Genomic DNA, 15,223 nt, shown 5'->3' on the forward strand with positions numbered 1-15,223 from the left:
TGGGTTCCATACTTGTAGTGTATGTCTTGATCTAGTGCGGACTGGACAGTCTCAAGCCAATGGCTTTGCTGACCGTGATGGCTTGTCCTTTTTCCCTCTTAGGGACCGGCGTGCAGTGGAGGGACCTTATGAAGCCGGTCAGCGTGGACGACAACTTCACTTTTGCTCACGTTCTGGGGATGCTCCTCTTTGACTCAGTGTTGTACGGCTTGGTGGCCTGGTACGTGGAAGCCGTTTTCCCGGGAGAGTATGGCATCCCGCAGCCCTGGTATTTCTTCGTCACGGTGAGTTATGGGACCTCAACACATGTAAACTTTAAAACGCTTTAAAACGCTTAATCAGTATGCATCCCATAACAGAATTCAATAGTGCTAAAATCAAGAGTTTGAAATCTAAGATCAAGAATTGGAAGTGCTTTACGTTGCTTGATTGCGCCACGTTTAACTTATTTTTAAATAAAAACTAATTGCTTGCTCAGAAGGAGATTTACTTTTATACTGTCAAGTTACAGATACAGATACACACACACGACGATGGGTCAAAAAGTTTTGCCTCCTGCGTCATAAAAACGTTATGAATGAACATATAACAGCAGAAGTTGCTCCAGATCATAGCGAAAGGAACTCCATTTGGGATTTACAGTTTAAGAAGCTGTGCTCCTGATAACCACTAGCTAGCTGTTTCATAGGCAGGGAAGAGTGCAAAATGTTAGGATGAAATTGAGTGTGAATGAGTTGTGCCCGGCCACGTGTTGCTGTGGTGTAGTCCTTAGTGGGGTTTTCTTTGTGGCATTCAAGGTGGCCAACAATGGAGTCCCCTAGGTATGAAGCAGCCCGGCTTTGAAGCTGCAAGGCTATTCAGTGGTATTCAAGTTGGGTAACAATGGAGTCCCCTAGGTATGAAGCAGCCAGGCTTTGAAGCTGCAAGGCTATTCAGTGGTATTCAAGTTGGGTAACAATGGAGTCCCCTAGGTATGAAGCAGCCAGGCTTTGAAGCTGCAAGGCTATTCAGTGGTATTCAAGTTGGGTAACAATGGAGTCCCCTAGGTATGAAGCAGCCAGGCTTTGAAGCTGCAAGGCTATTCAGTGGTATTCAAGTTGGGTAACAATGGAGTCCCCTAGGTATGAAGCAGCCAGGCTTTGAAGCTGCAAGGCTATTCAGTGGTATTCAAGTTGGGTAACAATGGAGTCCCCTAGGTATGAAGCAGCCAGGCTTTGAAGCTGCAAGGCTATTCAGTGGTATTCAAGTTGGGTAACAATGGAGTCCCCTAGGTATGAAGCAGCCAGGCTTTGAAGCTGCAAGGCTATTCAGTGGTATTCAAGTTGGGTAACAATGGAGTCCCCTAGGTATGAAGCAGCCAGGCTTTGAAGCTGCAAGGCTATTCAGTGGTATTCAAGTTGGGTAACAATGGAGTCCCCTAGGTATGAAGCAGCCAGGCTTTGAAGCTGCAAGGCTATTCAGTGGTATTCAAGTTGGGTAACAATGGAGTCCCCTAGGTATGAAGCAGCCAGGCTTTGAAGCTGCAAGGCTATTCAGTGGTATTCAAGTTGGGTAACAATGGAGTCCCCTAGGTATGAAGCAGCCAGGCTTTGAAGCTGCAAGGCTATTCAGTAGTATTCAAGTTGGGTAACAATGGAGTCCCCTAGGTATGAAGCAGCCAGGCTTTGAAGCTGCAAGGCTATTCAGTGGTATTCAAGTTGGGTAACAATGGAGTCCCCTAGGTATGAAGCAGCCAGGCTTTGAAGCTGCAAGGCTATTCAGTGGTATTCAAGTTGGGTAACAATGGAGTCCCCTAGGTATGAAGCAGCCAGGCTTTGAAGCTGCAAGGCTATTCAGTGGTATTCAAGTTGGGTAACAATGGAGTCCCCTAGGTATGAAGCAGCCCGGCTTTGAAGCTGCAAGGCTATTCAGTGGTATTCAAGTTGGGTAACAATGGAGTCCCCTAGGTATGAAGCAGCCAGGCTTTGAAGCTGCAAGGCTATTCAGTGGTATTCAAGTTGGGTAACAATGGAGTCCCCTAGGTATGAAGCAGCCAGGCTTTGAAGCTGCAAGGCTATTCAGTGGTATTCAAGTTGGGTAACAATGGAGTCCCCTAGGTATGAAGCAGCCAGGCTTTGAAGCTGCAAGGCTATTCAGTAGTATTCAAGTTGGGTAACAATGGAGTCCCCTAGGTATGAAGCAGCCAGGCTTTGAAGCTGCAAGGCTATTCAGTGGTATTCAAGTTGGGTAACAATGGAGTCCCCTAGGTATGAAGCAGCCCGGCTTTGAAGCTGCAAGGCTATTCAGTGGTATTCAAGTTGGGTAACAATGGAGTCCCCTAGGTATGAAGCAGCCAGGCTTTGAAGCTGCAAGGCTATTCAGTGGTATTCAAGTTGGGTAACAATGGAGTCCCCTAGGTATGAAGCAGCCCGGCTTTGAAGCTGCAAGGCTATTCAGTGGTATTCAAGTTGGGTAACAATGGAGTCCCCTAGGTATGAAGCAGCCAGGCTTTGAAGCTGCAAGGCTATTCAGTGGTATTCAAGTTGGGTAACAATGGAGTCCCCTAGGTATGAAGCAGCCAGGCTTTGAAGCTGCAAGGCTATTCAGTGGTATTCAAGTTGGGTAACAATGGAGTCCCCTAGGTATGAAGCAGCCCGGCTTTGAAGCTGCAAGGCTATTCAGTGGTATTCAAGTTGGGTAACAATGGAGTCCCCTAGGTATGAAGCAGCCAGGCTTTGAAGCTGCAAGGCTATTCAGTGGTATTCAAGTTGGGTAACAATGGAGTCCCCTAGGTATGAAGCAGCCAGGCTTTGAAGCTGCAAGGCTATTCAGTGGTATTCAAGTTGGGTAACAATGGAGTCCCCTAGGTATGAAGCAGCCCGGCTTTGAAGCTGCAAGGCTATTCAGTGGTATTCAAGTTGGGTAACAATGGAGTCCCCTAGGTATGAAGCAGCCAGGCTTTGAAGCTGCAAGGCTATTCAGTGGTATTCAAGTTGGGTAACAATGGAGTCCCCTAGGTATGAAGCAGCCAGGCTTTGAAGCTGCAAGGCTATTCAGTGGTATTCAAGTTGGGTAACAATGGAGTCCCCTAGGTATGAAGCAGCCCGGCTTTGAAGCTGCAAGGCTATTCAGTGGTATTCAAGTTGGGTAACAATGGAGTCCCCTAGGTATGAAGCAGCCAGGCTTTGAAGCTGCAAGGCTATTCAGTGGTATTCAAGTTGGGTAACAATGGAGTCCCCTAGGTATGAAGCAGCCAGGCTTTGAAGCTGCAAGGCTATTCAGTAGTATTCAAGTTGGGTAACAATGGAGTCCCCTAGGTATGAAGCAGCCAGGCTTTGAAGCTGCAAGGCTATTCAGTGGTATTCAAGTTGGGTAACAATGGAGTCCCCTAGGTATGAAGCAGCCAGGCTTTGAAGCTGCAAGGCTATTCAGTGGTATTCAAGTTGGGTAACAATGGAGTCCCCTAGGTATGAAGCAGCCAGGCTTTGAAGCTGCAAGGCTATTCAGTGGTATTCAAGTTGGGTAACAATGGAGTCCCCTAGGTATGAAGCAGCCAGGCTTTGAAGCTGCAAGGCTATTCAGTGGTATTCAAGTTGGGTAACAATGGAGTCCCCTAGGTATGAAGCAGCCAGGCTTTGAAGCTGCAAGGCTATTCAGTGGTATTCAAGTTGGGTAACAATGGAGTCCCCTAGGTATGAAGCAGCCAGGCTTTGAAGCTGCAAGGCTATTCAGTGGTATTCAAGTTGGGTAACAATGGATTCCCCAAGGTATGAAGCAGCCAGGCTTTGAAGCTGCAAGGCTATTCAGTAGTATTCAAGTTGGGTAACAATGGAGTCCCCTAGGTATGAAGCAGCCAGGCTTTGAAGCTGCAAGGCTATTCAGTGGTATTCAAGTTGGCCAACAATGGAGTCCCCAAGGTATGAAGCAGCCAGGCTTTGAAGCTGCAAGGCTATTCAGTGGTATTCAAGTTGGGTAACAATGGAGTCCCCAAGGTATGAAGCAGCCAGGCTTTGAAGCTGCCAGGTCACTCCTTGGAAAGTGATGAGTATTGTGGCCAAATTTGGTGTGATTTGGCCCAATGGTTGTGTTGTTAACTCGGTCCTAATTATGCACATTAGATTTTTATATATGTATCTTTTTTTAGCCTTCGTATTGGTGTGGGAGTCCTCAGACAGTTTTGGGGAAGGAGAAAGAAGAAGAAGAAGACCCGGAGAAGGCCCTGAAAAGCCAGTACATTGAGGAGGAGCCTTCCGACCTGGTCTCCGGCATCAAAATCAAACATCTATCCAAGGTGCGTTCCTCCCGGCTTTTGCCAGTCGAACCAGTAAGGTATTGGGAGACCTAAAGGCGATTGGCGCTTTGTTTTCGGTTGTGGTGAAGGCTTTTCCATGGCCCTGATGCAGCTGTATTGCTTTTGTTCAAACACTCTCGGAAGCGCTTCTGAATATCTCTGTCCTTCATTCTTGCTTGCAGGTCTTCAAGGTGGGAGGGAAGGCCAAGGAGGCCGTCCGGGACCTGACCCTGAACATGTACGAGGGACAGATCACGGTACTTTTGGGCCACAACGGCGCTGGGAAGACCACCACTCTCTCCATGCTGACTGGTGAGGCTGGATCTGCACATTGACTTTGACATTTCAACACATTTCCAATCCCCACCGCTTGTAGTTTGCTAATAGGACCATTCTACACAATTGAATTTTCAGAAGCGACATATTATAGCAGTGACATCTTTTATATCAACCCAGTAGCATACATGTGCTCATGACTAGATATTAGACATGTCCAAAAAATCGTTTTGAATCGTATATCGGAATTATTTCGGATTGTTCTCGCTTTTTGATACGCATTCCGAGACATTGTCTCACAGCGCAACCAGCAATGTAATTCGAACCATTGTTGGCCCATTCTCTAATTGTCTCTTAATGTTTCGTTAATTCCCCCCTCCCCCAAATTTTTTAAAATATATTTTTAAAATATTTTTTTTAAAAAAATTTGTTTCTGCAACCTACCTAGAATGGGAGCTTAGTGCAGCCTAACATGGCTGCCGCTCCTCGGCCAATCAGAAGCTTCCACGATGGACGCAAAGGTGGGGGCTAGGGTTGATGAGGATAGCTCAAGAAATGAGGGTGGGAGAACCCTGTAAAAGTCCCCCCCCCCAGGTTCCTTTTTTTTTTTTTTTGGCAATTGCGCATGCGCGTCCGCCATTTTAGAAACATTTAGAATCATTACGAATTTTCAGAAATATCTGAAATTTTTAGGTGAAAAAATCAGAAATACTTTCTATATCGAAGCGCCAGCGCCCCCTACTTTAGAAACGAGAATTGAAACATTTTTTTCATCGATCGGACATGCCTACTAGATATAGCGGGCGCAAGTGGGTGTTTATTCTGACCACGCATATCTTTTCCTTTTTGACGATTGTTGCTATCCAGGGCTGTATCCTCCAACGAGTGGCCAGGCGTACATCAATGGCTATGAGATTTCTCAGGACATGATTCTGATCCGGAAAAGCCTCGGCCTTTGCCCACAACATGATGTCCTTTTTGATCAAATGACAGTGGAAGAACACCTGCGCTTCTATTCCGGGGTAATCGATCTTGACCATTGTGGCATCTCTTTTAGTTGCAGCCTATCAGGGTCATGAGATAGCATTTTGATTTACACCCTCAAAAAGAAGGGTGTTAAGATCAAGACCCTTAACACACACAGGCGCTTTAGGCAAGGCGAAAAGACAACCAAAATGAGTTTACTGAAAACAAGATGAATAAAGGCTTAAACCCATCCGGGTCTATCATAAGATAGCTTAGAACAATACATTACGAAAGAAGATTTTGCTGGTTGCAGTCATCTCTCTGGAGTCTTTGAAAGTCTTCTGCCTCCGATGCAAAGCGATGGCTTATAAGCTGGTGTTCATAAGCAGTCTCAATCTTCTTTCTTGTGAATCTTGGGTTGACCAAAAGCTTCTGTTGTCTCTGGGACTGGGGGTATATGAATACAGGAAGCCTGTTTTGGATTGCCTGGGCCTAAGGGTCTATCATAAGATAGCTTAGAACAATACATTATGAAAGGAGATTTTGCTGGTTGCAGTCATCTCTATGGAGTCTTTGAACGTCTTCTGCCTCTGATGCAAAGCGATGGTTTATAAGCTGATGCTCATGAGCAGTCTCAGTCTTCTTTCTTGTGAAACTTAGGTTGACCAAAAGCTTCTGTTGTCTCTGGGACTGGGGTTATATGAATACAGGAAGCCTGTTTTGGATTGCCTGGGCCCAAGATTACCAGACAATGACCAGGCCTCTAGTCTCTGTAGCTCTACTGCAGAAAAAGGAGGAATCTAGCAAGAAATGGAATAGACCGTTTTCCTCTTTTTGAACTTTCCAGTTGAAAGGATTCCCTGTAGAGAAATGCCCGGAGGAGATCAGTCGCATCCTGCACATCCTCTGCTTGGAGGAGAAACGCTACTGCCTGTCGAAGGCTCTGTCTGGAGGGATGAAGCGGAAGCTCTCCATTGGCATTGCGCTCATTGGGGACTCCAAGGCAAGTCTGTCTGTGTTTGGAGCTCTCTTGGTCATTCGGGATTGCAGGTTGGGTTGACCGATACATTGATGACTGAGGGCCATTTCCATGCAGGTCCTGCCATGATGCAAAGATGGAGCTGGGAGTTGTACATTTGGGTAGGAACCAGTCGGGAAAGGATCCTTTACCGAACTACAACTCCCAAAATCCACTAGCTTGTGTTGCTACTCACCATCTTTCCTCACTTGCGTACATTCAACGTTCATACTCACTATCTTTCTTAACTCTCATACATTCAATGTTCATACTCGCCATCCTTCTTCACTCACATACATTTAACGCTCATACTCACTATCTTTCATCACTCACATACATTCAACATTCATACTCAACATTTTTCTTCACTTGCATGCATTCAGCGTTCATACTCACCATCCTTCTTCACTTACATTCAACGTTCATACTCAACATCCTTCTTTACTCACTTACATTCAATGTTCATACTCACCATTCTTCTTCACTCACATACATTCAACATTCATACTCACCATCTTTCTTCACTCACATACATTCAACGTTCATACCCAACATCTTTCTTCACTCACATACATTCAACATTCATACTCACCATCTTTCTTCACTGACATACATTCAACATTCATACTCACCATCCTTCTTCACTGACATACATTCAACGTTCATGCTCAACATCCTTCTTAACTCGCATGCATTCAGCGTTCATACTCAACATCCTTCTTTACTTGCATACATTCAACATTCATACTCAACATCCTTCTTTACTTGCATACATTCAACATTCATACTCACCATCCTTCTTCACTCATATACATTCAACGTTCATGCTCAACATCCTTCTTCACTTGCATACATTCAACATTCATACTCAACATCTTTCTTCACTCACATACATTCAACATTCATACTCACCATCCTTCTGACACGGGGTTAAATTAGCTCCGAACCACCCTGATTTATTGATGAGCCAGGCCTCTCACCAGTCCATCTTCCGTCAGACGACTTAAGCATCTGGCTACAAGCAGCACCGGCAAAGACACCACAGTCATTTTTCAGCTAATCGCAGCGGTTCTAAGGCTTTATTATATACAATTATATACAACTACAAAGTCCATCGCTCATAGGACCCATGCTTCCCTAAGCAAGGCAAAGCATGTCCCCTCTCTTTGCGGAGCAAAAGCTCTTCTGCCAGCAACTCCCACATTCCATAGCAGAATGACGAACGTCCTGTCTGCACTTCTGAGACCGGAAGGCTTGACCTATTGGCTAGGCAGGCTATCAATCAAGCTGGACTGCCATTAACCCCTGTGCTGCTGGAAAGCATGCCAGAATTCACAGTTGCAAAACCCCAACAGCAAAACACTTGATTCAACATTTCACACTCACAACACAATAACACCAACACCTTCTTCAGTCACATACATTCAACATTCATGCTCAACATCTTTCTTCACTCATATTGTTGTGGAATTTCGTTTGGACACGGGTGAAGAAAGCAGACTGACAGCAGAAGTTGTCTTCAAGATAGTTTACTTTTGGCCAAGAACAGGTGACAATGTTAGCTAATGCCCAGAAAACGCAATGCCACCCCTTGCCTGTAGTGGCTTTCCAATTTATACAATTTTACAGAAGCATGCGCTGAAAGCTAACTGACAATGGAATTTGCTGACTATTATAATCCTTTTGGACATGCGTAGTTGCCTTGAAACTTATATAACTCCTTACTCATCACATCAGGTGAAGTGTCCATAGTTTGCTCCACGTATGCACTATCCTCAGGTGACATGTTCATAGTTCATCCCACGCATGCATCATCCAGCAGCCAAATCATTACTGCAGTTTGCATGACCTTATATTGTGAGCAAAGAGCAAATGTCAGGCAGAACATGTCCTGTCGACACTCTCATGGAAAAACAAGACCTTTGAGTAAGGGTCATCTAGGTAAGGGATTTTTAGGGTCTTTGAATAAAATATTCAAGAGCTGCTACATTAATATACATTCAACGTTCATGCCCACCATCCCTCTTTATTAAGTTGATCAGATCCTGCACTCCTCGTAGTTCTGGCACACAATCGAAAAGGGAAAGGGTCTCCTATGTAGCGATGTTTGGTTATCTATTATTGGGCTGTTTAGAGAGAACCTGACATTCAGTTCAGACCTGCTGGAGTCTCACCAGTCCAGATGGGTTGTTTTAACTTCATTCTTAAGGTAACTGTTTTTGACGATATAAACAGGTGGTGATGCTGGACGAGCCCACCTCTGGCATGGACCCCGTGTCTCGCCGAGCCACGTGGGACCTCTTGCAACAGCAGCGGAGCAGCCGCACCATCCTGCTCACCACGCACTTCATGGACGAGGCAGATCTTCTGGGAGACCGCATTGCCATCATGGCCAAGGGGGAGCTCCAGTGCTGCGGGTCGTCGCTCTTCCTCAAGCATAAATACGGTACCGTGAATCTTCTCTCTGAGATCATTTATATCGGGGTTGTTGTATGTTTTCTGGCCATGTTCTAGAACTATTCTCTCCAGATGTTTTGCCCACATCTATGGCAGGCATCTTCAGAGGTTGTGAGGTATATGGAGAAACTAAGCAAGGAAGGTTTATATACCTGTGGAAGTAAGAACTCTTGTCAGTGGAGGCCAGTGTGAATGTTGTCGTTAATCACCTTGATTAGCATCGAATTGTTTCATCTCCTGGCTTCTCCCTGCCTGGGGGCGTCCTTTGTTCAGAGTCGTTAGCTGCCCCTGGTTCCCATGTCTGGAACTCCTTTGAGAAGACAGAAATGCTCGACCACTCCCAACAACTTTCATGTCAGACGACACAGAGAAGCCATTGAAATTCACAAGCATGTGGACAACTTCAACAGAATGGAGGAAACCATGGTGGGCCGGGCTGTGGCGCAGGCTGGTGAGCAGCCTGCTGCAATAAATCACTCTGACCAGTTAAAAGGCTAAGCTCCGCCCACTTGGTCTCCTAGCAACCCACGCAGCCCAGGGGACAGGCAGAGTTAGGCCTCACTTAGGCCTCTTCCACACTGCCTATAAAATACACATTATCAGATTTGAACTGGATTATATGACAGTGTAGACTCAAGGCCCTTCCACACAGCTATATAACCCATTTACAATCTTATATTATCTGCTTTGAACTGGTTTATCTGGACTACGCATTGCCATATAATCCACTTCAGTGTGCAGTCGGACACAACTGGACTTAATGTCAGGAGAAAACCTTTACCCTTGACCTTAACTACCACCAATTCCTCAATACTTTATTTCTCATCCCACCATACTTTGCCACAGCAACACGTGGCCGGGCACAGCTAGTAATTTATATATAGAACGTCACGGTTTGGTGTTGGCATTGCCTCGAAAGGCTGGGAGAGATAGCTTTCTGAAATTCTGGAAGACTGCTGCCAGTCAGTGTCAACAGTGCTGAACTAAATGGGCTCATGTTGTGGTGCTTTCTGTATTTCCCCCCCAAAAAACCCACCCTCTTCCTTTTCCTACCCTGCTGACTCCTAGGTGCAGGATACCATATGGTGATGGTGAAAGAGCCGTGCTGCAACCTTGGAGAGATCTCCCGCCTCATCTACCACTACGTGCCCAAAGCCACCTTGGAAAGCAATGCCGGAGCAGAGCTCTCCTTCATCCTCCCCAAAGAAAGCACACACCGGTAAGGAGATGCTGGAGAATTCCACCCTATCTCTCATCTTACCCTCCCTTATCAGTGTTTACTTTTCCGTTACTTGCAATATATGATATATTTATCTCTCATCTTACCTTCCTTTATCAGTGTTTACTTTTCTGTTACTTGCAATATATGATATATTTATCTCTCATCTTACCCTCCCTTATCAGTGTTTACTTTTCCGTTACTTGCAATACATGATATGTTTATCTCTCATCTTACCCTCCCTTATCAGTGTTTACTTTTCCGTTACTTGCAATACATGATATGTTTATCTCTCATCTTACACTCCTTTATCAGTGTTTACTTTCCGTTACTTGCAATATATGATATATTTATCTCTCCTCTTACCCTCCTTTATCATTGTTTCCTTTTCCGTTACTTGCAATACATGATATATTTATCTCTCATCTTCCCCTCCTTTATCAGTGTTTACTTTTCCGTTACTTGCAATACATGATATATTTATCTCTCATCTTCCCCTCCTTTATCAGTGTTTACTTTTCCGTTACTTGCAATACATGATATATTTATCTCTCATCTTCCCCTCCCTTATCAGTGTTTATTTTTCCGTTACTTGCAATACATGATATATTTATCTCTCATCTTACCCTCCCTTATCAGTGTTTACTTTTCCGTTACTTGCAATATATGATATATTTATCTCTCATCTTACCCTCCCTTATCAGTGTTTACTTTTCCGTTACTTGCAATACATGATATATTTATCTCTCATCTTACCCTCCCTTATCAGTGTTTACTTTTCCATTTCTTGCAATACATGATATATTTATCTCTCATCTTACCCTCCCTTATCAGTGTTTACTTTTCCGTTACTTGCAATACATGATATGTTTATCTCTCATCTTACCCTCCCTTATCAGTGTTTACTTTTCCGTTACTTGCAATACATGATATGTTTATCTCTCATCTTACACTCCTTTATCAGTGTTTACTTTTCCGTTACTTGCAATACATGATATGTTTATCTCTCATCTTACCCTCCCTTATCAGTGTTTACTTTTCCGTTACTTGCAACATATGATATGTTTATCTCTCATCTTACCCTCCTTTATCGGTGTTTACTTTTCCGTTACTTGCAATATATGATATATTTATCTCTCATCTTACCCTCCCTTATCAGTGTTTACTTTTCCAAAGCCTCCCTAACCAAGGGAGTGTTTTGAAAAGGGAAAGAAGCCCTTGCAAGTCAGGGAGAAGAATGTATACACATTATCTTATAAAAGCATTTTCCCCTGAAAGATTATTTGTTAATCTCTGCATAGATACAGATATACAGTTACATGGAAATCTCTATCTATATGTATATAGGATTTGCAAAGACTTGCAAACATATGAGGGGGAAATTCATATGTAAAATTAATGTAGATAGATAGATACAAATATAAAAGTACATCGGGACTGCAAAGGCTTACAGGGGGAAATGCCTATATATTTCCTCCCTTGCTCTTAACCAAGGGAATGTTTTGAAAAGGGAAAGAAGCCCTTGCAAGTCAGGAAGAAGAATATAAGGTAAAGGTTTCCCCTGGCGTTAAGTCCTGTCACATCTCCCTCCTGAGCCAGGACCCTTTGAAGTTAATGGTCGTACATTATGAACTACAGACAATGCCAGGACTATATTTGGAATGACACGGCCTTTTCTTGTTAACTTCCTGCTGTTCCAGGTTTGAGGCGCTGTTCACACAGCTGGAGTTACGGCGAGAAGAGCTGGGCATTGCCAGTTACGGAGCCTCCGTCACCACCATGGAGGAGGTTTTCCTCAGGTAAGCAGCTTGGAGCCTTGCTGGTTATCCTTAGGTTAGCGTAGGCATGGGCAGACCAGGTATTTTGGACTGCAAACCCCCACCCCCAAATGTCTGGGAAGTCCAAAATGTCAGGGGGATATCATCACCCTGGCCGATTGATGACTCAGGTCTCACCTTCTTCCCATCAGTCAGAACACTTAGGCTACGGCGAAAGTGGCACCGACAAACGACTCCTCAGTCGTAAATTATCTGCTGATCCCAGCGGCTCTATAAGATTTATTTACAAGCTATATATAACACTAAACACCATTACTCTCTAGACCAGGGGTCCCCAAACTTTTTAAACAGGGGACCAGTTCACAATCCTTCGGATTGTTGGAGGGCTGGACTATGGTTGGCCACCGAGCAATAATAGTAATAATAATAATAATAGTAATAATAATAATAATAATAATAACAACAACAACAACAACAACAACAACAATAATAATAAGAGACCCTTTGGGCCATTGAATCCAATCCCCTTCTCCTTTGTGCACCAAAAGCACAAGCACAGCACCCCTGACAGATGGCCACCCAGCCTCAATGTTAATAATAATAATAATAATACAGGGTTTTGGAACACAATACTCCTGACCTCACAATCGTGTTAAAAAACAAAGTATGGATTGTCGATGTTGCAATCCCAGGTGACAGCAGGATTGAGGAGAAACAACTGGAAAAGCTGACACGATATGAGGATTTAAAGATCGAATGACAAAGACTCTGGCACAAGCCAGTCAAGGTGGTCTCAGTGGTGATCGGCACACTGGGTGCAGTGCCTAAAGGCCTTGGCCTGCACTTAAACACAATTGGCGCTGACAAAATTACCATTTGCCAGCTGCAGAAGGCCACCTTACTGGGATCTGTGCACATTATTCATCGATACATCACACAGCCCTAGACACTTGGGAAGTGTCCGACGTGTGATCCAATTCAACAGCCAGCAGAGTGTCTGCTGTGGACTCATCTTGTTGTGTTTCTAATAATAATAATAATAATAATAATAATAATAATAATAATAATAATAATAATGGTTGTAAGAGAAGAAAAGACCTCTTGGGTCATTTAGTCCAACCCCCTTCTGCCCTTGTGCCGTGGGGGCCGGATAAATGGCTTCGATGGGCCGCATCCGGCCCCCGGGCCTTAGTTTGGGGACCCCTGCTCTAGACACATGTTCCCTCGGCAAGGGCAAAGCATGGTGCGTCATCTCGGCTTGCCGATCAGTGCAAGCAGGAACCTCCCAACATGCCACAGTTCATGACGAATGTCCCGCCATGTAGTTGAAATGGAAGTCTTGACCTATTGGCCCTGCAGGCAATCAATCAGGGCTGGCATGTAATTAACTCCTGTGCTGCTGGAAAGCTTGCCGGAACACATAGACACAATCCAGTAGCAACAATTGATTGAACATTTCACACTATAACTACAAAAACACTAACACAAAACACCTGGAGGGAGGACCAAAGTTGCCTCGTGCCTGGTCTAACTGGATCCATTTCTGTTCTTGGAAGGGTCGGCAAGCTGGTGGATTCCAGCATGGACATCCAAGCCATCCAGTTGCCGGCCCTGCAATACCAGCACGAGCGGCGCTGCAACGACTGGGCCATGGACGACTCCAGCAGCCTGAGCGGGATGACGGACATGACCGACGACAGCGGGGCCCTCATCACCGAAGACTGCCCCAACGTCAAGCTGAACACCGCGGTGAGCTCTGGGAACGGTGGCCAAAGGAAAACCAACAATTGGAGGGCAGTCTGGGGTAGCCAACAAACACTGCTGGATGATTTTTATGGTGTCGTAAATTAGTTAAATTAGCCTGCCCACCTAAGTGGTACCTAAATTTCCTACTTGATAGATGCAACTATCTTTCGGGTTGCTTAGGTCAACAACGAGCAGGGCTATTTTTTATTTTAATGGTCGGGTGCTCACTCCGACATGGACTGGCCTCAAACTTATAGTGATTTATTGCAGCTGGCATTGAACATGTTTTAATTGTTTTTAAATTGTTGTTGTATGCTTTTTCTTGATGCATGTATTGCTGTGTTTAGATTTGTTTTACTGTTGTATTTTTATATTGTTTGGGCATGGTCCCTTTGTAAGCCGCCCCGAGTCCCCTTGGGGAGAGGGGGCGGGATATAAGAATAAAATATTATTATTATTATTATTACTACTACTACCACTACTACTACTACTACTACTACTAACCAGCCTGAGCCACAGCCCGACCCCCTTGTTGTTGTTGTTGTTGTTGTTGTTGTTGTGTTGTCGAAGGCTTTCGTGGCCGGGATCACAGGGTTGTTGTATGTCTTTCGGGCTGTGTGGCCATGTTCCAGAAGTATTCTCTCCTGACGTTTCGCCCACATCTATGGCAGGCATCCTCAGAGGTTGTGAGGTATGGATAAACTAAGTCAGGAAAGGAAAGAATATATATCTGTGTAGAGTGCAGGGTGTGGCAAGAGTCCTTTGTCACTGGGAAGCCAGCATTAATGTTTCAGTTAATCACCCTAATTAGCATTGGAAAGGTTTTGTCTCTTGCCTGGGGCATCCTTTGTTCAGTCAATAACCATCCATGGGGCTCCTCTGCCCTCAGAGTGTTGGTTCCCATCTACTGTTTTGATTTTAGAGTTTTTTAATACTGATTAACTGAAACATTAATGCTGGCTTCCCAGTGACAAAGGACTCTTGCCACACCCTGGACTCTACACAGATATATATTCTTTCCTTTCCTTACTTAGTTTCTCCATACCTCACAACCTCTGAGGATGCCTGCCATAGATGTGGGCGAAACGTCAGGAGAGAATACTTCTGGAACATGGCCACACAGCCCGAAAGACATACAACAACCCTGTTGTTGATATTGTTGCTGCTGTTGTTATAGTCATATTTATTTATACCCCACTTCATCTCTCTCTAAAGAGCCCCAAAGTGATCAACAACCCCAAAGCAATATAAGTTAAAAATTTGTGACCCCTCTACAACATATTGTAAAAAAAATAAAAAATTCAAATGCTATTTTAAAATATAATTGTAAACAATTGGGGATGGATGTGGATTGCTTGGTAGGCCATAAAAGAGAACTATGAAATGTCATTTATAACCCAGGAACAAAAACCATATTATATCATGTAACCAAATCCAGAAAAACCAAACATGCCACATATCCCTCTACCTACCACATATCCCTCTACCTACCC

The 15,223-nt window shown here is 44.4% G+C and overlaps 1 protein-coding gene across 1 annotated transcript in view; it reads left to right on the forward strand.

Moving 5' to 3' along the window:
- abca3 (ATP binding cassette subfamily A member 3) overlaps positions 1 to 15,223 on the forward strand; it is a 100,124-nt gene that overhangs the window by 48,561 nt on the left and 36,340 nt on the right. The window contains exons 10-18 of the mRNA XM_062964712.1: positions 103 to 284; positions 4,124 to 4,270; positions 4,453 to 4,582; positions 5,414 to 5,568; positions 6,360 to 6,515; positions 8,766 to 8,976; positions 10,056 to 10,206; positions 11,907 to 12,005; positions 13,541 to 13,733. Coding sequence (XP_062820782.1) covers positions 103 to 284; positions 4,124 to 4,270; positions 4,453 to 4,582; positions 5,414 to 5,568; positions 6,360 to 6,515; positions 8,766 to 8,976; positions 10,056 to 10,206; positions 11,907 to 12,005; positions 13,541 to 13,733 — 1,424 coding nt within the window. The remainder of the gene's footprint in view (positions 1 to 102; positions 285 to 4,123; positions 4,271 to 4,452; positions 4,583 to 5,413; positions 5,569 to 6,359; positions 6,516 to 8,765; positions 8,977 to 10,055; positions 10,207 to 11,906; positions 12,006 to 13,540; positions 13,734 to 15,223) is intronic.

The sequence above is a fragment of the Anolis carolinensis genome, unplaced genomic scaffold (genome assembly GCF_035594765.1).
Source record: "Anolis carolinensis isolate JA03-04 unplaced genomic scaffold, rAnoCar3.1.pri scaffold_13, whole genome shotgun sequence".
Classification (NCBI taxonomy): Eukaryota; Metazoa; Chordata; class Lepidosauria; order Squamata; family Dactyloidae; genus Anolis; species Anolis carolinensis.